Raw genomic sequence first — 18,536 nt, forward strand, 5'->3', positions numbered from 1 at the left:
CACTGGGATGCGGGGACACCGCAGATCCTCCCTGCTCTGGGCACTGGGACGCGGGGACACCGCAGGTCCTCCCTGCTCTGGGCACTGGGACGCGGGGACACCGCAGATCTTCCCTGCTCTGGGCACTGGGATGCGCGGACACCACTGGGCACTGGGACGCGGGGACACTGCAGTCCCTCTGGGCACTGGGACACGGGGACACCGCAGGTCCTCCCTGCTCTGGGCACTGGGACGCGGGGACACTGCAGGCCCCTCTCCCTCTGCACCTGCAGAAGGGACCAGGCCGTGGGACTGCGAAGCAAGGGACAGAGCCACAGAGGTCAACCCGACACAGGGCGCAGGACGCGGGGACACCGCAGGTCCCTCTGGGCACTGGGACGCGGGGACACCGCAGGTCCTCCCTGCTCTGGGCACTGGGACGCGGGGACACCGCAGGTCCTCCCTGCTCTGGGCACTGGGACGCGGGGACACTGCAGGTCCCTCTGGGCACTGGGACACGGGGACACCGCAGATCCTCCCTGCTCTGGGCACTGGGACGCGGGGACACTGCAGGTCCTCCCTGCTCTGGGCACTGGGACGCGGGGACACCGCAGGTCCTCCCTGCTCTGGGCACTGGGACGCGGGGACACCGCAGGTCCTCCCTGCTCTGGGCACTGGGACACGGGGACACCTGGAGGTCCCTTCCTGCTCTGGGCACTGGGACACGGGGACACCGCAGGTCCTCCCTGCTCTGGGCACTGGGACACGGGGACACCTGGAGGTCCCTCCCTGTTCTGGGCACTGGGACACGGGGACACCTGGAGGTCCCTCTCTGCTCTGGGCACTGGGACGCGGGGACACTGCAGGTCCTCCGTGCCCTGTCCTCCCGCGCATCAGTGACCACAGAAGTTCTCACTCCCGTTGCCGTCTCACCACCACCTCCCCACCGCTCCCCGTCCTCCAGGCACCGAGGTTAAAAGGGAGCAGCCGGAACGCTGGAGGGAGAGCCGGGCTCTGCCTCTCCGCCTGGCGCGCGGGTCCACACAGGCCTGCTCCCCACGCCGAGACCCAGCAGGGGGCGCGGGCTCTGTGCCGGCTCTCATCCGGCTTCCCGGGTGGGCGGTGCGCCCGTGGACCAGGACCCCACCCCTGCCGCCTGATTCAGGCCGGCGGCCACGGAGGAGCACGGAGATCACAGAACAGCACCGAAACCTCGCGGTGGCCCTAAAATGCAAACACGCGGACGTCACAGCAAACGCGTTTTTCTAAAACAGCGAATGTTTGTGAGATCAACTCCGCCACAAAGAACAAAGGCCACCGGGTCTGATGGGCGGAATCAGTATTTGTCCTGAGACCAACTCGGCACCGGAACCTCGGTGGGTTCCCGGGACCCAGGGGTGACCAGGGTGCTGACTCTGCCCCGCGGACCTCGCGGTCCCAGCGGGAGCCCCGGGGCAGCGCCGAGCGCGAGCCCAGGCGCCCAGGAAGCGCCAGGTGAGGAGCGGGCGCCGCGGCGGTGTGACCGAGTGGGGGACAAGCTCCGTCCCTCCTGCTGGACCAACGCTGCCTCCCAGGGGACCCGCACCGAGCGAGCGGGCACCGGGTCAGGCCCCTGAGACTCCAGAGCGGTGCCCGCCGAGCGCCCAGCCGCGGGGCGACTCCCACAGCAACAGGAGACGGGAGAGGCAGGAGCTGGCTCCAGCTCCTGCACAGGGACGACAGCTCGCGGACCCCGTGCAGGCCCGCAGCGGATGACGTGGCCAGCGGGGCCCGGCCCGGCCCGACCCACGGCAGGGCTGGGCTGGCCGGAGGTCCTGGGGCAGGGAGGCCGGAGGTCCTGGGGCAGGGAGGCCGGAGGTCCTGGGGCAGGGAGGCTGGAGGTCCTGGGGCAGGGAGGCCCGAGGTCCTGGGGCAGGGAGGCTGGAGGTCCTGGGGCAGGGAGGCCCGAGGGGGCTGCCGAGTGCTCTGGGGCCTCCGGGGCGGGCAGTGCAGGACGGCGAGGTGCACGAGACCTGAGCCAGCCCCACGGCCCACACAGCCCCGAGGGGAGAGGCCGGCGCGACCTCCAGCTGCCCCAGCCGCAGCCCGGCCTCCACGGTCTGTGACGAGCTGCTGGGGCCTGGAGACGCCCACGGGCACTTTGCAGAACATGGCGCCCAGGCCGCCACACGAGCTCGGCTCCCGTCTCGGCGCTGTGGTCTGGGGAGCCGACGGTGCGGGGGGCAGGCTCCCCGTTCCTCAGAAAAACTCGCCCGCCCGGCCTCGCGGCGGCTGCACCACAGAACTGGGGTCCACCTCCTTCCGGCACAGGGGGCACCGGGGCCCCCTGCTGGGAGGACCCTGACCTCAGCTCTACCCAATCCCAGCTCTGAAAACCTGGGAAGACGACCCAAGCCTCTGCCTCCCCCTGCAGAGGGAGAGGAGCAGCTGCAAGAATCAGCCTCCATGAGAACGCCAGCACAGGCCTGCACACAGTAGGTGCTGTGGGGGTCGCGGCCCAGTACACAGTAGGCACTCAATGAGGGCTGTGGCCCCACACACAATAGGTGCTCAGTGGTGGCTGTGGCCCTGCACACAGTAGGCACTCAATGATGGCCATGGCCCAGTACACAAGAGGTGCTCAGTGGTGGCTGTGGCCCAGGACACAGCAGGCACTCAGTGGTGGCCCTGCATACAGTAGGTGCTCAATGATGGCTGTGGCCCTGCACACAGCAGGCGCTCAGTGGTGGCTGTGGACAGAGCATCCTTTAACAAGACGACATCTAGCATGGGGGCCGCGCTCAGAGCCACACAGAGACGGGGCGGTCAGCAGCCCGGGCCTCGGGGCTGCCCCGGTCACTGTCCCACTGCTGAGGCCGCCTGGGCCTCCCCGCCCCGGTGAGGAAGTGAGAGGGCAACCCAGCCCGGGCAGGAACGCGGCCGCCCAGACACCGCCCCCGCCCCCGCCCCGCCCCGCCGGCTCCTCGCCGGCACTCAGCTGTGCCGACAGAAGCTAAATCCTGGCAATTATTTCTGTCTCCACAATGGCCCGAGAGCCGGCGGCGGGGCCCAGCTGCCGCCCTCCAGAGCCGAGAAGACCCCCTGCCCCGCCCCCGCAGCCTGGCCCCCCACCAGGTGAGGCCCACGCGGCCTGCTCCAGGGACTGCGTGCCACAGACATGCAACACGGCTCCTTCCGGCCCCGCGCTCAGTCGCCAGGAGGGAGCCACTGCCCCACGTGTGCCCGCGGCAGAGGGCGCCCAGGACCCGGAGGAGGCGGAGGCGCGCTGCAGCTGGGCGGTCGTGCTGGGCACAGACAGACAGGAGGCCCTCGCACGCCGGGGGCCGAGCCGCCCAGGCCCTGGGCAGACTCCGAACACCCGTAGGAGGCGGGGGCTGCTCTCCCACTGGGACCAGAGAGGGCTGGAGGGTCCCTGGGCCCCCAAATCATTCCAGGACGAGACTCAGCCCCCAGCTCCCAGCTCCGGGGCCCCGCCCCCCGCCCCCCACTGCAACCCTCCCCCAGCTCCTGTCCTCAGGCAGGGAGCGGAAGACCCCTCCCACCGTCTGAGACACGCGGGACCAGAATGGAAAGGACACCTGGGCCCGGTCACGAGGCCAGGCCCTGGGGAGGGCGCCGGGGCCGCGGCAGATGGCCCGGGTTTCAATTCCTCCTTCGCCAAGTCACTTCCCCTCTCCCAGCCTCGATTTCCTCAATGCAGAATGGGGTCCGGAGCCGCGGAGGGCAGAGCAGAGCAGGCCTGGCCCCAGGGGGCGCGGGGCGGCCGCCGGGAGCCCCAACAATGGCCCTTGTGGAGAGGGTGCTGCCAGCACCCCGGGGAACTTCTCCCTCCCATGGGGACCGCCCCCAGGCTCCGTCCCCCTAGGGACGGCCTTCGAGGAGGGAGAACCGTGCAGGTCCACGCTGGCCACACCGTGCCGGGGTCAGCCGGGGTCAGCGCCCTGCATGCAGCCGGGGGCGGGGTGGGGTCAGCTTCCTGGAGCAGGCTGGGTTTGTCAGGCAGTCAAAGCCTCGGTTTCCACGTGTGCTTCGCGTGCCGCTGCATGTCTGGCCCGTGTTGCATGTGCAGAAATAACATGGAAAAGCCCACGTGGGCCCCCGGCATCCCGGCCCCGCATCCAGGTGGCCTTGGTCCGCTGCTCTCTGGAGCAGGCCAGGCCAGGACACGTCATTCCAGAAAGCCTGGCCGTGTGCGAGGGGCACACCCCCTCGGCGCTGCTGCACGGACAGGAGGCAGCCCCGACTCCCAGCACCCGGCTCGCCAAGAAGCTTCCGTGGAAAGGAGGCGGGCCCGTGTGGGCCTGGCCCCAAAGGTCCAGCACCGGCCCCTCCTGCCCTCCCCCCAGCCAGGACGGCTGACCGCCGGCCGCCACCAGCACAGAGGCAAGCGGCTATCAGTCCCCAGCATCCCCCGCGCCCCAGACCCTGAGACAGACACGGAGGCTCCCAAGACCCCCAGCGGCCTCCCCAGGCAGCAGGCGGGACAGGATGGCACCCCTGCCCGGGGCCCCACAGAGGAGAGGAGGGCCTGGGAGGGGCCCGGGCTCGGCCCCTGCTCGGCTGCCCGGTGAAGCGGTCGGCTCCGGAGGGTCAACCCACTCTCCGAGTCCCTGCTCTGCCCCCCCGGCCAGGCCAGGCGAGAGCCTTCACTTTCCCCAAGTCCTGACCCAGGGCGGGCTCTGTGGTGGGTGTGGCCTCCACAGGCCCCTCCCCTCCGCGTATCCCCAGAGACACACCGTTTGCACTGGCGCCCCTGAGCAGCACAGGGACCAGGGACAGCTGGGCGTGCAGGCGGCCGGGGCACTGGGGAGCCTGGCAGGGGCCCCAGGAACGGAGGCCAGAGACGCACTTCCCGAAGGCAGAAGGGGCCAGGCCCCGCACCGGCTGCTGTGTGTGGCCTGGGGCTGGCCACCGAGGGAGGAGACCGCTGGTGAGCAGCTCTGACCTCCCCGCGGGGTGCGCTCTGCCATTGGAACGCTGGGAGCCGCGTGGCCCCTGTGCCTTCCGTGGGAGGGGGTCCCTGGGGAGCCCTGGTCATCCTGATCTGTCCCAAACGCCCGGAGGCGCCCTCCAGCCTCTCAGCCTGCACCCTGCTCCTCCCCCAGCTCTGCTCGGGCTCCCAGACCCGGCTGTCACCTCCTCCGGGAAGCCTGCCTTGCTTTCTTGCGGCTCCGGCTCTCTGCTCCCCTGGGGAACTGTCTCACCTGCGGGGAACAACCCAGCCTCCAAACCCAGGCAGACCCCCCCCCGCCCTGCCCCGGGCAGGCACCCAGGGCTGAGAAGTGAGGGGCAGAGCCCCGCCAGGGACCCACAGTGATGCAGTGCCCGGCTCCGGGTGCTGGAGCGAGTTAAGACCGGGCCTCTCCTTTTTGGCTTCTTCGAGGAAGCGTTTCCAAGAGGCGACGTTTGCGCTAATTTTTTAATTTTTTCAGCCAGCTGCTGCATTTGATGACACAGCAGTCAGGGCTCTCCAGAGCGCGCACGGCTGGAGAGAAGGGCGCGGGGCGGCGCTCACCACCCCCACGTGGGGGCTCGGCGCTGCTCCTGGAAGGCGGCTCTGGAGCCGAGACCCGGCCGCCCGGCACGCCGGCCCCGGCCCCAGTCACGGCTGTCGGGCCGAACACCCATCACGCCAGCACTGGAGCGAGCGGGGAGAGCGGGAAGTGCCCGGGGCAGGGCTGTCACACGGATGAGACGGCGCCCCCGACAGCAGCGTGGACAGAGCTGGCCAAGGCACAGCCTTGATTCACTGCACCTGCTGCTTCTCAGGCAGAAAACTGACAATCGCGCGGGGCCACCATCACCGTCGCCGGGGGGCGGGGGAGATAAATCGCGTTCTCGGGAGAACGAGGCGGGGACCTCGGCGCAGCCGGCTCTCAGGCCACCTGCCAGGCACCGGCCACGCACACGGCTCCCAGAGCCACCGCCCGTCCACCTGAGGCCGACAGCCCCACGACACAGGCTGCAGCGGGGACACAAAGAGGAGACAGGCAAGCCACGTGCAGGGCAGGGCTCCGACCAGGGCTGGGCCGCTCTGGGAGCGGGGCGTGGCCCAAGCAGGACGGGCTCCCGGGCTCAGGTGTGAGGTCCAGCAGGACGGGGACACCAGGACCTCCCACACGGGGTCCCTCTCTGGTCCCGCCCCAGGGGCACAGCGGGGGAGAGCGGGCTTCCCACCCACAGCTGCGGGGCCGCAAGGGGTCTTTTGGACAAGCACGGTGACCGCGATGCTCACGCTGGGCCAGGAACCCCAAGGAAGGGCCGGGTCTGTTCTGCCCCACGAATCGCCCATCGCCACGTGGCCTCGGACCTGGGCCGCTGCCCGCACCCCGTTCCCTTCCTAAGTCCCTGGGGCAGACACGGGGCTCCGGCTTGTGCAGTGCTACACAGCGATACCGAGTCCACAGAGACGGGCTGCCAGGAAGCCAGGCCTTCCCGTGAGGGGGCGGGGGAGGGAATGGCATGAACGGGCCCTAACCGCAGGCAGAACCCTCGAATGCCTCCCTGTCGCCCGGACGGATGGTTTATGTTGGCAGGAACCGCGTCCTGGGGACCTCCCTGGTGACGTCACAGACGAGTAAGACAGGGCCGTGCACAGGCCCACGCCCCCGGGGGCAGGCGCCACCCTGGAGGAACCCCACTGCACAGCAGGTTCAAGAGAAGGGGTGCACCGGACGGAGGGAAACAGGGCTGGGGTTACCCTGCAGCCCAGGCCTGGCCCAGCACACAGCAGTCAACACGGCGTGTGCACCCTGAGCCACTGGCCACAGGCCTGGTCAGGCAGGGCCCTGGGAGGAAGACGGGCAGCCCGGCCACCCAGCCCCGCCCTCCCAGGGCCCCGCCCTCCCAAGCCTCTGCCTCCCAGGGCCCCTTGGCGGGTCAGGGGCTGCACTCACTGCACAAGGCAGGGGTGGGGACACAGAGCTGGGGTCAGATGGTGGCTCTTCCAGCCCCTAGCTGAGTGACACGGGTCCGGACCTCCCCTCTCTGTTCCACAGGGGCAGCCACAGCACAGGCCTCACAGAGCAAGGGGGGAGGGGCAGTACCAGCCCTGCTGTAGGGGGTGGAGGGCCCACAAAGGGTCTGGGTCAGACCCCCCATGGCGGAGCCCACCTGGACGCCCAGGGCCAATCCCGCAAAGGGCAGGAGGCGGCCACTTCCAACCCTCACTCGGCGAGCGCCAGGCCCTCAGCCCCGGGGGGCCCGCCCATCGGTGCTGCCGGCCTGAATTCCCGGCTCGCGGAGCTCCGGGCTCCTCCCTGTGAGCGGCCCACACCGCAGGACGCCGTGCGGGGGTCACCTGAGTCCCCCTCTGATTCCAGGTCTGCCCAGGGTGGGCAGTGCCACGCAGGGGGCGAACCCCTGGCCCAGGGCCCTGTCTCGCCCGGTCCAGGTGCTCCCTGGCCCTCCAACCCCCGGATGTCCCAGGGGGCTCTGGGATCCCACCGTGAGGTCACCACAGGGCCCCTGGCCGGCCCATCTCCAAGAAGAGCTCCAGAGGGAGGAATTCCGCTCACAGAATCGCACGCGAGGGGGCTCGGGCGCGGCGCGGATGGGCTGAATTGTGGGTAACTTTGGTGTTTATATATAAACGGGGATCCTGCTCAGACCTGGGCCCCGCGCCCTACAGGGAGCCCTGGATGGGGGCGGCGGTGCTGCAAACAGAGCCCCAGCGCTCAGTAAGTCCTGGCGCTCGCTCCTACCGCATCGGATTCTCGGCGGGGCCGGAGGCGCAGGGCGGGCGAGCCGGTAATCGGCTTCCCGGCAGGAGCGCGCAGCTCCTCCAGCAACAGAGGAAAGTGCTGTCGTAAAGCAGGGCCCAGGCTCCCAGGCAGCCAGGAAGCCCGGGGGCACGGCGGCGTCCACCCCGCCCGGGAGGGCAGAGGCCACGCCCGCGGGCCAGCAGCAGCACCGCGAGGACACCAGGGCACGGTGAAGCCCACGCATCTCAGCCCTGGCCCTGCCCCCGCCGTCGGTGCCCCGCCTCCTCCTCCGGCAGCAGCCACACCGTGCCCGCCCGGCCAGGCCTGGGGCTCTGCAGAGCAGGAGAGCGAAGCAGGCCTGGGCCAGGTGGGGGCGGAGCAAGGGCAAGCAGATCCCAGGCCGCAGGGCAGGAGAGGCCCGGCCGGCCCCCACGCCCAGCTCGGCCACGATAGGATCCCAACCAAAACCTTTGCTTCCAGCCGCTCCGGGGCTTCTGCCCCAGGAACACCTGTGCTGCCCTCGCAGCACAGGGCCAGGGGTCAGAGTGCAGGGGGGAGTGCCCCGCCCACCCCCACCCTGCCCCGGCCGTCCCACGTCGTCATGGACACAAGCCAGCAAGCTGCCCACGGGGCCACAGCTGGGTCCACGGCCGTGACGCCGGGATCCGCTCCTCTCTCCGAGTTCCTCCTGAAGCAAGGGCCCCTCTGGGGGGCCCCCAGGCCCTCATAGAGACCCCAGGACACAGGGGTGCGGCGCCCGGCCCGCCCGCCCGCCCTCCCGGGCAGCTCCTCACTCGGCCAGCTCCTCCAGGCTGCGGTACACGTCATCCTCGCTCTCCGCGGCCTCCTCCGACGGAAAAGGCCTGCAGGACAGAAAGCGACAGTGAGGTCAGCACGTCCCACGAGCCCGGCTGGCCGCGGGGGTGCGCACGGGCTGCTCCGTGCCCTGGGAGGAAACGGCCTGGCCCAGCCCCGGGACGCAGGACGAGTCAGGCCATCCCTGGTCCCGGTCACCCTGCTGCCTTGGTGGGAGCCGGGCCTGGAAACGCACTGTGGGGATCCCCGAGGGGACGACGCGTGGGGCGTGGAGGATCCCGGAGCGCCCAGGGCGGGGGTCTCTGGGTCAGTGAACAAGGGCTGCACAGGCTGGGCGGGGGGTTGCCACCACCCAACACTGGCCAGCGCCCCTCGCACCGGGTCCCCCCGCCCTGGGCAGCAGCGTCCCCAACCCCCAGATCGGCCGAGCCTCCCCCGGCAGCCCCCAGCCCTGCTGTGTCCCCCTCCCCTAGCCGCACACCCAGCAGTGGGTCCACGGGCCACCTCCATCCTCCAAACCAGAGCTGCTCTTACCAAGGGCGGAACCACCGCCCCCCGCCAGACCCAGCAGCGCATGCCCCACCGTCCCTGTCTGGGCCCCTCCTCAGCTCACCTCCGACCTCTGACACTGGAGGGTCTAGGTCACCCCCCCACCCCCCTCCTCTCCCCCTGACCTGGGCTTCCCACGGCCAGGGGGTCCGGCCCGGCCGCCCGACATCTCCCTGCTGGGGCCAGCACAGCAGCTGCCACGCCATCTCCAGCCGCGACCCCCGCCCCCGCCCAGTCTATGCTTGGCTAGTGGGGCGGGGCCAGTGGTCAGGACATGGTCCAGACCTGCTCAGGCCTCACCTTCCTGCGCTCTGGCCCTTGGCGGCTCCCACCTCACCGGCCTCGGCCCCGCCCCTCCGGACATGGGCTCGCACTCCCTCCCGCGCAGAAGGTGCTCACAGGTGGGGAGCCGCCCGCACCCCACTACACCCTGCACCCACACACCCCTCCCTGCTTGCTGCCCTGCTCACAGCTCCCCACCCCCAACGAGGGGGAAGACCCTGTCTCCCTCGCTGCCCCCACTCCCCGGGGTCAACACAGGGGGACACACACTCGACACTCGGCCACTGGACGGAGGCTAAGACGTGGCGCGCACCTGCCCGGGTGCTGGGAAGGGGAGAGGCTTTGCAGCTGCGCTTGCCGGGGCTTCTCGGGTCCCCAGGGCACTGAGACCCCGGGAGCCCCCCACTTGGAGGATGCCCGGCATCTGACGTCCCAGGACTCCCAGGGGGAGAACGGGACGAGAGGCCGGGTGTCAGAAAGCCCCATGTGGGCCTGGGCACACGTGTGTGTCCGCCAAGCAGCTCAGAATCCCACGCCGTGAGAACTCAGGGGACCAAGCGGCTCCCTGGGGCCCCGCCCCCCACACGTCCAGGGCACCCTGGTCCAAGAGCAACGTGGGTGGGAAGAGCGGCCCCAGGGCAGCGGCCCAGGCAGGGTGGCACCCAGATTCCCCGGGGGTGTGGGCACCTCCGTGTGCCTGCGGATGACGTGCTGTCCCGTCCCGCCTGGCACAGAGCTGACCTCCAGCAGCGAGGGGTCCTGGCCCTGGAGAGAGACTCGGCACCCCCCCCCCCACCGAGAGAGGCTCAGCACCCCCGGGAGAGAGGTTGGCACCCCCCACTGAGAGAGGCTCAGCACCCCCGGGAGAGGCTCAGCACCCCCGGGAGAGAGGTTGGCACCCTCCACTGAGAGAGGCTCAGCACCCCCGGGAGAGGCTCAGCACCCCCCGGAGAGAGGTCGGCACCCCCGGGAGAGAGGTTGGCACCCCGCGGTAAGAGGTCAGCACCCCCCACTGAGAGAGGCTCAGCACCCCGGGAGAGGCTTGGCACCCCCGGGAGAGAGGTCAGCACCCCTGGGAGAGAGGTTGGCACCCCGCGATGAGAAGTCAGTCGGCACTCCCGAGAGAGAGGTCAGCACCCCCTACTGAGAGAGGCTCAGCACCCCTGGGAGAGAGGTCGGCACCCCCGGGAGAGAGGTTGGCACCCCGCGGTGAGAGGTCAGCACCCCCCACTGAGAGAGGCTCAGCACCCCCGGGAGAGAGGTCGGCACCCCCCACTGAGAGAGGCTCAGCACCCCCGGGAGAGGCTCAGCACCCCCCGGAGAGAGGTCGGCACCCCCGGGAGGCTGCGGAAGGCAGGAACTTCGAAGCTGACACCTGAAACAGCCCCCGGCACACGGTTACCTTGAGCCTCAACAGACCGAGAGCCACGCAGCGCAGATCTCCCTGGAAAGCCACGCCCCCCACAGCCCCCAGACACCCCCACTTCTGTAAAACAGCCCCGCACTGCCGAGTACAGCGTGCATTCCGGAGGTGCCTGCGTGGGAAGACGCTGCTCCACCGGGAGACTCCTGCCTGCGACACTCCCCTCCCCCACCTCCCCCACCCCGGGAGCCCCAAACCCTTCCCTTTCTGGGGCGCCAGTGGCATCTCTGCACGGCACCCCTCCAGCCCTTCTCTAAGTCTCACCTAAAAAAAAATTCTTGTTTCAGAGGCAGAGTTATGGCTGGGGATTGGTGCCACAACAGCCAGGGCTGGGCCAGGTCGAAGCCAGGAACCTGGAGCTCCATCCGGGTCTCCCACGCGGGTGCAGGGGCCCAGGCACCTGGCCCGTCCTCTGCTGCTTTCCCAGGTGCATCGGCAGGGAGCCGGGTGGGACGTGGAGCAGCCGGGATTCAAACCGGTGCCCACAAGGAATGCTGGCGTCACAGAGGCAGCCTGACCCCCGCGCCACGGCGCCGCCCCGAATCTGGGGAGTCTCCCTGCCTGGGCAGGGATCCAAATCGCTCTCCCGTGAACCCGTCTCAGGGCAGCCGAGCTCTTTCCCTCTACGGCAGGGAGCGCGGCTCGCTCTGCCCTGAGACGGCCGGGCGAGGCCCCAGGGTCCAGACCTCCCGGCAGGGCGAGCAAAGGCCACGCGTGCAGCTGGGGGAGGGGGATCAAAGGCCAGGGGGAGGGGCTGCCAGCTGACCACCCTGTCTGGAGAAGCCATGCCCCCTTAATTAAACCACACATGTCACTCAGCCCCGGGCCGTGTTCCGCAGGAAACCTATTACCGAGGCTCCCACAGGAGCCCCGGCGGGGACTTCTGCCTGTCTGCGGTCAGTGGACATCGGCTCAGCAGGGCAGCGACGCATGGCGGGGGGGGAGGCGGGACCTGCTCCTCCGCAGGCTCCACCACTGGGCCTGGGGCAGGTCTGGGCCCCCCGGGCTCTGGCCCAGGCCCGCAGAGGCCCTGGGCCTCAGGTCCGAGGTCTCCAAGCCCACCCCCTGCCCCTGCCCTGGCTTCACGGCTGCAGCCTGTGTCCAAGCGGACGGCTTGGCCCAGTGTGGCCGCCTTGTGCTGGGCTCTCTCTCCCTCCCCCTTCTGTCCGCCCATCACCGTGACAGCGGCGTCCCCCAGCGGAGGTGTGTGTCCCAGGGTCAGCGACGGAGCTGAGGCCACGGGCAGGGATGGTCCCCACTGTCTCACAGCCTGGAGACCCCTCCAGGACTCCACTTCCTCCCGTGATAACCCAGAGCCCGAGGCAGGTCCCACGTGGCTGACGGGGGCAGGGTCTGAAGCCACAATCCGGCTCCTCGGCTGACCCTGACGGCCGAAGGACCTGGAGCGCCCACAGTGACCACACGCGTCCAGGGAAGGCTTGGGCCAGGCTGGGACGCGCTGCAGACCCGAGGCGGCCCTCCCCGCTTCCGGCGGGAAAGCCCACTCCAGGTCCTGGGGGGTCCCCGGCCACCTGCTCAGGCGCACATCACCGTCTCTGCTTTCTCCGAAATGTCAGTGGCGATGAGGTTGCTTCCATGATAAGATTATTCCTAATCACATAAAGTATACATGGAATTCTTATGCATATAAAATGTATCTCCTATAAATCAACTTAAAAAAAAAAAACACAGCGCTGCCCTACACAGCACGTGGTGCATTCAACACGCAAAGCAATGAGCCCCCCCAGGTGCAGAACACGGGGTGGGGGTGGGGGAAGAGGCAGAAAATGTCCTCCACTCTCCAGGACGTGGCCCTGTCCAAACCCCACCACGGGGTGTGGCTGGGGGTCTGTGGAAGCAGTGGCCACATCAGCAGGTGGACAACGGCCAGCCGGGGACTCCACCTGCCAAGTCCTCAGAGACCCCCCCATCGAGCACCTCCTCCCACCCTTCCTGCGCCCAGGCAGACATCACTAATCAACCGCAGCACCCCTATCCTTGATATCCTACACTCCGGCGAGACCCACCTGGCCTGGCCGGGAGGGAGGGTTTGGAGCCAGGCCAGCCCGGATTTGAACCCCCAGCGCACCATCTGCTCTCTGTGGCCCTGGAGCCCCCCTGGTGCAGGACTTCGGACGTCCCACCCTTCCCTGGACCCAAAGCACGCCAGCAGCTCCGCACTGCTTCTAGAACCTTCCTCATCCCACCTAGGCTTTTCCTACACACCAAGACACTTCACCTCCGATGCCTCACTAGGGCCCCACTCCCCATTCCTGTTCCTAACTCGTGCCACCAAAATAACACCCAGACAGCAGTTTCACAAATCTCTGCCCTTTTTATTTTATTTTATTTTTGAAAAGGCAATTCCCTTCTACTTCCCTTCCCCGTGTCCCTTTCGGGGTCTCAGCTGGACCCCATCACCTGCCCTGACCCACGAGACAAAGCAGGAATCGTCAGCCGCAAGCGCCAGCCACAGTGCCACCCATGGCCAGACGGGCTACGCCGGCCTGGGGGCAGCAGGAGGGAGGCGCCCCGAGACCCTGCAGGGTGCTGGTGTGAGGGGTAGGAAGGCACAGGCCGGGGGAGGCTGGTCAGGCTTGGGCCTGTCCACTCCACTCCCCCAGGGCCCTCCTGCCCGCCCCCTGCACATGCCCCGCCCCCTCTGCCTTCAGGCCCCTGCCCCCCCCCACAGCCTTAGCACCTCCTAGGCTCAAGGGAAGCCCCACCCCTCACACGGAACTTGCACCCCTCTCCCGCCCCCTCCAGCATGGCACTAGCAAGACAGTGGGTGGGTGGGTGGGTGGATGAGCGGGTAGGTGGTGGGGGGTGGATGGATGGATGGACAGACAGATGGATGGGCGAGAAGACGGGAGGGTGAGTGGCTGAGTAGGTAAATGGGTGGGTGGGTGGAGAATGGTTGGCTCTGAGTTATGCACAAATGTTGAGCGGGTGGGCGGACAGATGAGTGAGTGGACAATGGGTGGGTGGACAGATGAGTGGGTGGGCAGGGGCAGAAGGGACAGAGGGGTGGACAGAGGGTCGGGCGGCCGTCAGATCCTTTCCCGCCACTCTCTCCCGACTCCACTCCGAGCAGGCATGTTCAAGGGGGGCTGACAAGCAATCCGAGGTGCCCGTGTCCCTCCCCGACCTGACCCGGGCACAGGGAGTGCGGTCCGGGGGCCACTTCCAGCCGTGACCTTGTGGTCACTGTCAGAGCTGGCTCCGTGCCCTGCCTGGCGCACCCGCAGGGCGGCCTCGCAGAGGGGGAGCCCGGGCCGTGTTACCCCAGCTGCGCCTCCCCGAGGACTCATTCCTCGTGCCCGGCTCCCCACTGCGCCCCAGGAGAGCGAGCCCTGCCCCGCGGGACGACCCCACCCTCTCCTAGAGCAGCCCCAGCCCTGGGCCGCCTCCCCCACCGGCCTGGGCAGGACAATCATGATGGAGGCTGGGCAGGGGCAGCGGTCAGGAAGTGACAACCTGGAAACAGGGCACCCCGAGGGGGGCCGGAGCCTGAACCCCAGAGAAAGACGAGGCAACAGCCCCTTCAGGGAGCCCCTCACTCTCCTGCCTGCTGGGGGGCCGACGGCACCTGCACCCGGCCGGCCTCCCCTGCCGCTGTTCCCAAGACTCCCGTCAGCCCCCGGGGGCAGGGGCAGCGCCGCCTGGCTCCGAGACCCACGGCCAGGCTGTCGTCCCGGGCCCGCGGACTCCTGTGAGCCTCTGCCCGGATCTGTGGCCTCTGGGGAGTGTCCCACACATGAGCTGTGCCCGCAGTGCCTGGGGCAGGAACCCAGAGGTCCCAGGGCCGTGGGCGGAGAGTTCGGGCCATGCCAGCCCCCTCGGGCCTCGGCAGTGTGGAGGGCAGTTTGGGGTCTGCTTTCTGGAAGACTCGGAGGAGCTCGCTGGCCAGCTGTGGTTTTCAAGACAAAGGAAGGAACCCCCCCCCGCAACATAGCAACCTCCCTCCCAGGTAGGTTCCGATGTCTGGGCTCCAGGGGGGAGGGGCAGTTACCATCACCTCATCTCGCTGTGGGACCTCGGAGGGACGTGCAGACCCGGCCCGCCGCTGGACGCTGAGCCCGTGGGAGGGGCCGCGGGCCGCGCCAGCCCTGCCTGGCCTCTGCTCACTCGGGGGCAGCACGTGGCTCTCTGGCCCTGGCAGGGGGGGCTGGTCTCCTCTGCATCGCTCAGTCGCACCTGGTGCTCCACGGTGCAGGCCCACGTGGCAGCTCAGGGGCAGGAAGGGCCGGCCCTGCCTCCCCGGGGGACTCCTGCGCCCCAGCACAGGGCAGGTGCCCACCTCAGGGAGCTGGCGTCTGCCCACGAGCTGTCCGGGCTCCGGCTCTACCCACCCTGAGACCCCACTGCCTCCACCCCCTTCCTCCAGGGGAGATCAAAGGCAGAGAAGTGGGGAGGGCTTCTCGCAGGAAGAGGCGAGGACATGGACAGCAAAGTCCCACTGCGTCCCGAGTCGCAGCCCTGGGGAAGGGACCTGGCCACACAGCCTTCGAGCTGTGACCCTGCCAGGTGACCCAAGCCCCAGCCTCGGCTTACTCATCCGTACAATGGGCACAGGCCCCATCACACAGCAGGCAGGGTGGCTTTGCTTGGCCATGTGGGGCGAAGACCTGGGCCCCAGAGCTTTCTGCCACCCAGGCAGGCTAGGAGCTGGGCACAGAGCCGAGGGACCCCTCACCCCTGACCTGGAGCTCACTGCTCGGGAAAGCCCACATCCCAGGGGGGCGCACGGCCACAGCAGGGCCACACCCTCAGAGTGCCCGGGGGCGGCCCCGGAGGCGGCTGGCGGCCCCGGAGCTCTCACGGCTACACGGCTCGGTCTCTGACTGCCAGCACACCCCCCACCCCGTCCTCTCCCATGTCTCTCTTGAGGACCTTGGCGTTGGACTTAGGCCCCAGATGTCCAGGCTGTCTCCACCTCGCGCTCCCTACCTTAGCGACCTCTGCCCACTCCTGGCTTCCAGGGGCCTCTCTTCTGGGGGCGCCACTCAGCTGCCCCTGGGAGCCAGGGTGCTCAGGCCTTGGGCCCCCGGGGCGGCCCTCTCTGACCGTGGCCCAGGGCACACACACTGCCGGGCTGTGCGGGCCTCTCTTTGGGACGGGAAACCGGCTCAGGGCCAAGACACTGCTAAAAATCACACAGCAATGACCACGGAGCCAGGCCGAGCCCAGCTCTCCGCACCCGGGCCGGGCCGAGCCCAGCTCTCCGCACCCGGGCCGGGCCGAGCCGCGGGTGTGCAGCCTGGCTCCGTGCCCCTCCACACCACCTGCTCTGCGGTGCCTTTACCCGCACGGGTCCAGGGACAGTGTCCATCTCCCACAGGGCCAGCAGGGTCCCCTGGGAGCCCAAGGACTGGGTTCCACGGTGTCCCCACGCCTGGCCCCGGGCCTCGCAGCACCAGGAGGAGGGGAGGAAGAGGGAAGAGGAGGGAATGTGTGAGTGAAGAAGTGGGGGACAAAGGAGCCCGCGTGCGAATGGCGGCCGACTCCCTGGGCCCGCGGGGGCCGGCCCGAGACCTCGCAGGGCGCAGCGGCTGCGCCTCAGTCACCCCATCTGTGTGGGGAGGGCTCCTTGCAGCGAGCGTGGCCCTCCCATGGCAACGCGGGACCAGCCGCCGGGCGCCTCGTTTTCCGTCTCGTCGCCTAGAGCGCTCGCTCTGGCTGGGAGGACGCTCGGGCCTGCGGGGTTTCCGCCCGACTGCCCGTGCCCTCATCCTGACACAAGTGACACCTGTCGGCAGGGCCAGCCGGCCGCTCTGCCCTCCCCGGCGCACCTGTGACATCTCCCCCGTGGCGAGGCGGGAGAGCGAGCGGCCGGGAGGCAGCCCGGGGCGCTGCTGTGACGCTCTGAGCTGCAAACCGGAGTGGACAGGCGAGCTCGGCCGCACGCTTCCCGCCAACATCTCCTCCCGCCGCCTCCCTGCACAACGCTTCCCGCTGACATCTCCTCCCGCCGCCTCCCTGCACAGTCGCAGCCCGGGGGCCGCCCAGGGGCTTCCGGAGATCGCCGAGCTCCTCCGGGGATCGGCTCCGGCCGCCCCCACCTAGCATCAGCAGTCGCCTTCCCGGCCCCCTGCCACGTGCACGGCCGCCTTCTGCCCCCACAGCCTTCCGGGGGAGCTGGAAGACCTCCCCTTTGCAAGTGGGGAGACTGAGGCACAAAGGGGCAGCTCCCCCTCTCCTGGACCTACTGCGCGCCAAGCCCTACACTGAGAACATCTCGGATGCTGTCTCCTGGGTGCTCGCGACCCGGTGAGGGGGGCACCCCAGCCTGCCGGGAGGAGAGCGGGGCTTGGGCAAAGGAAGCTGACTCAGCGTCTCCACGGAACCCACGGGAAGCGAGTCCCGCTCATTCACCCGCCCCGCCCCTCATAAGACCCCTGCGTGCCTGCTGACGGGTGCTGACCTTCCACTGCAGGACCACAGGGGTCGTGACCCTAATGACAGAGTAGTGCACCAGGCCAGCCCCCCACGGTCGTGCAGAGCAGCCAAAGGAGGATGAATGGACGATGGATGACAGGTGGATGATGGGTGGATGGATGGGGGGATGGGTGGATCGATAATGGATGGATGAGGCCGGCACCGCGGCTCACTAGGCTAATCCTCCGCCTTGCAGCACCGGCACACGGGGTTCTAGTCCCGGTCGGGGCGCCGGATTCTGTCCCGGTTGCCCCTCTTCCAGGCCAGCTCTCTGCTGTGGCCAGGGAGTGCAGTGGAGGATGGCCCAAGTGCTTGGGCCCTGCACCCCATGGGAGACCAGGAGAAGCACCTGGCTCCTGGCTTCGGATCGGCACAATGTGCCGGCCGCAGCGCGCCAGCCGTGGCGGCCATTGAAGGGTGAACCAACAGCAAAGGAAGACCTTTCTCTCTGTCTCTCTCTCTCACTGTCCACTCTGCCTGTCAAAAAAAAAAAAAAAAAAGATAATGGATGGATGAAAGGTTGCTGATGGGTGGGTGGGTGACAGGTGGACGGATCCATGGACAACTGACTGGATAGTTGGGTCAGTGATGGTGGATGACAGGTGGATTTGTGGACGATGGATGGATGGATGGATGACGGGTGGACGGATGGATAAATGGGTCAGTGGAAGGGTGGATGTGTGTACACACGTGGCAGGTAGACGGACGGACAGGGAACTGGACAGATGCAGATGACGGGCAGGTCGGAGTTGAGGAGAGAGGGAGCGAAGACTCCTAAAAAGCCACCAGCCGAGCCGGGCGGGTGTCTGTGGACGACCCTGCAGCCCAGGCGAGCTCCTGACAATGCCTGTGACGACCTCGGACAGCAACAACAGACATTCAGCTGCATTTTCAACTCTTTAAAAGCTGACAGGCATCGGGCCTGGCGCCGTGGCGTAGCAGATAAAGCCACCGCCTGCAGTGCTGGCATCCCCTATGGGCGCTGGTTTGAGTCCCGGCTGCTCCACTTCCCATCCAGCTCCCTGTTGTGGCCTGGGAAAGCAGTAGAAGATGACCCAAGTCCTTGGGCCCCTGCGCCCACATGGGAGACCCAGAGGAAGCTCCTGGCTCCTGGCTTTGGATCGGCGCAGCTCCGACCATTGTGGCCAGTTGGGGAGTGAACCAGCAGATGGAAGCCCTCTCCCTCTCTCTCTCTCTCTCTCTCTCTCTCTCTCTGCCTCTCTTTCTCTCTCTGTGTAACTCTGACTTTCAAATAAATAAATACATCTTTAAAAGAAAAACAGACAGGGAGCCCCTGCTCACCGTGGAGGGCCAGCTGGCTGGCCACACCCATCCTGTGGCTGCCA

The 18,536-nt window shown here is 68.4% G+C and overlaps 1 protein-coding gene across 4 annotated transcripts in view; it reads right to left on the bottom strand.

Moving 5' to 3' along the window:
• The window catches only part of VAV2 (vav guanine nucleotide exchange factor 2), a 122,147-nt gene that overhangs the window by 37,766 nt on the left and 65,845 nt on the right, over positions 1–18,536 (bottom strand). For all 4 annotated transcript variants that reach the window (XM_089322350.1, XM_089322355.1, XM_089322359.1 and 1 more), the window contains exon 4: positions 8,477–8,545. In XM_089322350.1, the coding sequence (XP_089178476.1) occupies positions 8,477–8,545 (69 nt within the window). The remainder of the gene's footprint in view (positions 1–8,476; positions 8,546–18,536) is intronic.

Source organism: Oryctolagus cuniculus, chromosome 1, assembly GCF_051225735.1.
Source record: "Oryctolagus cuniculus isolate XC-2025 breed Fujian yellow rabbit chromosome 1, ASM5122573v1, whole genome shotgun sequence".
NCBI lineage: Eukaryota > Metazoa > Chordata > Mammalia > Lagomorpha > Leporidae > Oryctolagus > Oryctolagus cuniculus.